The sequence below is a fragment of the Bombina bombina genome, chromosome 8 (genome assembly GCF_027579735.1).
Source record: "Bombina bombina isolate aBomBom1 chromosome 8, aBomBom1.pri, whole genome shotgun sequence".
Taxonomy (NCBI): Eukaryota; Metazoa; Chordata; class Amphibia; order Anura; family Bombinatoridae; genus Bombina; species Bombina bombina.
Genome location: NC_069506.1, coordinates 40428278 through 40433513, shown reverse-complemented (window position 1 = coordinate 40433513; position 5236 = coordinate 40428278). Strand labels below are relative to the sequence as shown.

Here is a 5236-nt window from a genome sequence, read left to right as displayed (position 1 = left end):
GGGAGGGATCAGGGGGTCTGATGTTTCAGGTGGGAGGCTGAGCTCTACACTAAACCTAAAATTAACCCTACAAGCTACATAATTATCCCCATTACTGCTAGCCATAATACACGTGTGATGCGCAGCGGCATTTGGGGGCCTTCTAATTACCAAAAAGCAATGCCAAAGCCATATATGTCTGCTATTTCTGAACAAAGGGGATCCCAGAGAAGCATTTACAACCATTGTACAAGCTGTTTGTAAATGATTTCAGTGAAAAACCTAAAATTGTGAAAAATGTAACGTTTTTTTAATTTGATCGCATTTGGCGGTGAAATGGTGGCATGAAATATACCAAAATTGGCCTAGATCAATACTTGGGGTTGTGTACTACACTATACTAAAGCTAAAATTACCTCTAAAAGTTCCCTACATGCTCCCTAATTAACCCCTTCACTACTGGACATAATACACGTGTAGTGCGCAGTGGCATTTAGCAGCCTTCTAATTGCTAAAAAGCAATGCCAAAGCCATATATGTCTGCTATTTCTGAACAAAGGGGATCCCAGAGAAGAATTTACAACCATTTAAGCCATAATTGCACAAGCTGTTTGTAAATAATTTCAGTGAGAAACCAAAAGTTTGTGAAAAAATTAGTGAAAAAGTGAACGATTTTTTGTATTTAATCGCATTTGGCGGCGAAATGATGGCATGAAATATACCAAAATGGGCCTAGATCAATACTTTGGGATGTCTACTAAAAAAAAATATATACATGTCAATGGATATTCAGAGATTCCTGAAAGATATCAGTGCTCTAATGTAACTATCGCTAATTTTGAAAAATAATGGTTTGGAAATAGCAAAGTGCTACTTGTATTTATGGCCCTATAACTTGCAAAAAAAGCAAAGAACATGTAAACATTGGGTATTTCTAAACTCAGGACAAAATTTAGAAACTATTTAGCATGGTTGTTTTTTGGTGGTTGTAGATGTGTAACAGATTTTGGGGGTCAAAGTTAGAAAAAGTGTGTTTTTTTCCATTTGTTCCTCATATTTTATAATTTTTTTTATAGTAAATTATAGAAAGTCCATTTAATGGCGAGAAAAATGGTATATAATATATGTGGGTACAGTAAATGAGTAAGAGGAAAATTACAGCTAAACACAAACACAGCAGAAATGTAAAAATAGCCTTGGTCCCAAACGGACAGAAAATGGAAAAGTGCTGTGGTCATTAAGGGGTTAAAGAGACATGAAACCAACATTTTTGTTCTTTCATGATTCAGAAAGAGCATGTGATTTCAAACAACTTTCCAGTTTACTTCTATTGTCTAATTGATTTTGTTCTCTTGATATCCTTTGTTCAAAAGCATACCTAGTTAGACTAAGAAGCTACTGATCGGTGGATGCACATATATGCCTAATGTTATTAGCTCCCCCAATGCATTCAGCTAGCTCCCAGTAGTGCATTGCTGTGCTTTCAACAAATGATTCCAAAAGAATGAGGCAAATTAGATAATAGAAGCAAATTGAAACGTTGTTTAAAATTGTATTCTCAATCTGAATCATGAAAGATTTTTTTTGAGTTGCATGTCCCTTTAAGGCTTCTAATATATTGATTTGTGGCCTTGTGTTAGAGACATGAAAAGCATTTTAACGCACTGCTTGCCATAGACTGCTGCAGCATAACTACATGGTGCTTAGCTACTAAGATTTTGGCAGCTAAAGAGTTAAAGGGACATGAAACCCACATTTTTTCTTTCATGATTCAGATAGAGAATACAATTTTAAATAACTTTACAATTTACTTCTATTATTTAATTTGCTTCCATCTCTTGTTATCCTTTACTGAAAGATTTATCTAGACAAGCTCAGGAGCAGCAGAGAACCTAGGTTCTAGCTGTTGATTGGTGGCTGCATAAATATACCAATTGTCATTGGCTCACCCATGTGTTAAGTTAGAATACAGTAGTGCATAGCTGCTCCTTCAACAAATGATACCAAGAGAATGAAACAAATTAGATAATAATAGAAGTAAATTAGAATGTTGTTTAAAATTGTATTCTCTATCTGAATCATGAAAGAAATATTTTGGGTTTCATGTCCCTTTAACACATATTGGTGATGCTAAACAATATCATCATTTTGTTGTATTTTCATTAGTGTTTTATAAACGCGCTAAAGCTTGTATGTTATTTAAAGCATTCTAATTTTATGGGGTAGTTATGCCTTGTTCAGACATGACATCTGTGATTATCTGCATTTCCTTAGCCGTCTGTATAACCCTTAGTAATATATTCCTCAGGGGATGCAACCCTTACTAAATAATATATATATTTATATTATCAGAGCACATGAGATACTGAACTGGCACACTCACCAAAATAATATATATGCAGGGCATGTAAAAAGCTCTCCACTTTTATCCGGCCTATTAACCCAAGTGAATTAGGTCTCCCCCACCATTCAATAGATTCTACTGAACAAACAAATTGATGAGATTATGCTCACTTAAGGGCAAAAGGATCCTTATCAGCACTATGATTATTCAACTCTGCATCCTCTGCAATCCCTTATGTTATTCCTATATATGTGACACAAATCTTTGAAATATGAATCAGAGTTTAAAGGGATATGAAACCCAAAAAAATGTTCTTTCATGGTTCAGATACAGCATCTAATTTTAAACATTCTAATGTACTTCTATTATCAATTTTTCTTTGTTCTCTTGGTATCTTTGGTTGAAAAGCAGGGAGCCAACCCATTTCTGGAGCACTAAATGGCAGCAATTTTGCAAGAATGGTATCCATTTGTAAGAGCACTAGATGGCAGCAATACCCCCTGCTCTGTAGTGCACCAGATGTCTACCTAGGTATCTCTTCAACACAGAAAATCATGGGCACAAAGAAAATTTGATAACAGAAGTAAATTGGAAACTTTTTTATAAAATTGTATGTTCTGTCTGAACCACAAAAGAACATTTTTGGGTTTCATATCCCTTTAAGAAATGACAGGTGTGGGGGAAACAGATAATTAAGCCGCATAAGAAGGATGAGAAATAGAAGTTTATTGCAGGAAGCTTTCAAGGAAGTTAATGAAAATTTAGCAAGAGAGATGAGGAAAGTTTCAAGTAAAGGGTGCGGAATCTGAGAATGTTTAACCCCTTGGGTGCCAGAAAGAACTAAAATACATTGCACAGCAGTACAGGGTTTATTTGGAAGAGGCAGGAGGAAAGTTAAACAGAAAACAATTAGAAAGGTTCTGCTCAGCTGGAGAAGGTATAAAGCATTTGATCAGGGTATGGGAAAGGTACTTGCCCAGATATATTTTTCCATCACTTGCCAGTAGTGCAGCTCCCACTCTAAAGTTGCTGTAGGGGCAATGAGCGTAGGTTTTTGCTTCCTGGCTCTTGTTCACAAGTCTCTGGATCACTTCTGGTTCTAGGTTTGAAACTGTGTCACTGAGACACCCCTTGGAATTGGATTCCACAAAACCATTCACATTGCATTGATTGTGAGTCATCTTCAATGGCTTGTCCTGGGGATCCAAATATGTGTGTATGAATTTTATAGGTTTTTTTGTATCAATTAATAGGTAATGATCAGTCCTCTCAAATTAGTGGTGTGTGTTAAATGTATGCATAGAATATACTTTCAGTTTCATGTTAATATAAATACATAATTATATAGTAGCATTCAGAAATGTGTGAATGTGCTACACTCTAAGCTAACCAGTGTATATGTATAAATCTAGTGATTTATGTTGATTTAAAAGATGTTCCTTTACACTGTGACTGCTTTATAAGGGACTCTCCTTAAATTGCTTGTATGATGCAGGGTGGTGCTAAGTCTATTTTATATGTTGCCTCTGTCCTATATATGTGTCCTGAGAGGAGTCCCAAGGAAAAAATAAAAGGTGTGTTTCTGTCCCTGCCCATCAGACTGTCAGTGCTTTGGAGTCTGACTCTATTGGCTGAATTCTAACAAACAGCTGATTTTTTTTTTTGTTTATGACTTCCCGAATTGTGTACTTAGTGAAGTGTAGTAACTGCTGAAAATAAAAGCTTTATTGATGTCATTTGCATAGTGCACTAGAGGTGCATTACTATGGGCAGGGAGAACAGTACACTTTATTTAAAGGACCAGTCAACACAGTAGATTTGCATAATCAACAAATGCAAGATAACAAGACAGTGCAATAGCACTTAGTCTGAACTTCAAATGAGTAGTAGATTTTTTTTCTGACAATTTTAAAAGTTATGTTTTTTTCCACTCCCCCTGTACCATGTGACAGCCATCAGCCAATCACAAATGCATACACGTACCATGTGACAGCCATCAGCCATTCACAAATGCATACACACTTATTCTTGCACATGCTCAGTAGGAGCTGGTGACTCAAAAAGTATAAATATCAAAAGATTGTGCACATTTTGTTAATTGAAGTAAATTGGAAAGTTGTTTAAAATAGCTGCTCTATCTGAATAATGAAAGTTTAATTTTGATTGAGTGTCCCTTTAAATTCATGCAATTAAAGGAATATTGTAAACAACCAATGTTATCATTCTTATGGCAGAATGGAAATCAAATATGCAAAAACTATTTTTGTATGAAAAAAGGTTATATAGTAACAGTTGAAATGTAACCTAGCAGGAGATGCATGTTTGTGCACAATGGATGCTGCTGTAATAATTATCTATATCCTATACTCAATATTCATTGTCAAGCCATATTTTAATGAGTTATGTTTAGAAATATATGGATTGCTATGCATAATGCCCACTAAGTAGAAGGGATGAGCCCCACACTGTATTGGATAGAAGAAACAAACCTACTCTTGCCTGATAAAAAGACAGTCATTTTATTCAATAGGGAAGCATTCATTTATTTGTTTAAGCAGGGACTTTTAAATACCCTCTTTCAGATCAGATAGAACAAATATGTGCTCATTCAAGGAATGCATTTTTAAAAAAAGAATAACAAGATGTTAATTTGTTCTAAAGATTCTAGACCTGGCTTATGTTATTCTGTAACAAGACAACAGATGTGTCTTGTAATTACAAGGTGTTTACTGACCTTTAATGTACCTTTTGCAGGGAATAAACACATAGGTAAATGCAAGCAATAGGGCAATAATCAAATTAGAGCAATTTCTTTTTGCACCCTATGCCCCTTAATGTTGTAAAAAAATAGGGGTCTTTGAAATATAAGATTAGTGAGTCAATTAACACTACATTGAAATAATTTTAAAGGGA

The 5236-nt window shown here is 35.0% G+C and overlaps 1 protein-coding gene across 1 annotated transcript in view; it reads right to left on the bottom strand.

The window, feature by feature from the left end:
* Window positions 1-3888, bottom strand: part of CDA (cytidine deaminase) — a 31187-nt gene extending 27299 nt beyond the window's left edge. The window contains exon 1 of the mRNA XM_053690333.1: window positions 3300-3888. Within this exon, the coding sequence (XP_053546308.1) occupies window positions 3300-3504 (205 nt within the window). The 5' untranslated portion in view covers window positions 3505-3888. The remainder of the gene's footprint in view (window positions 1-3299) is intronic.
* Window positions 3889-5236: the final 1348 nt, after the last annotated feature.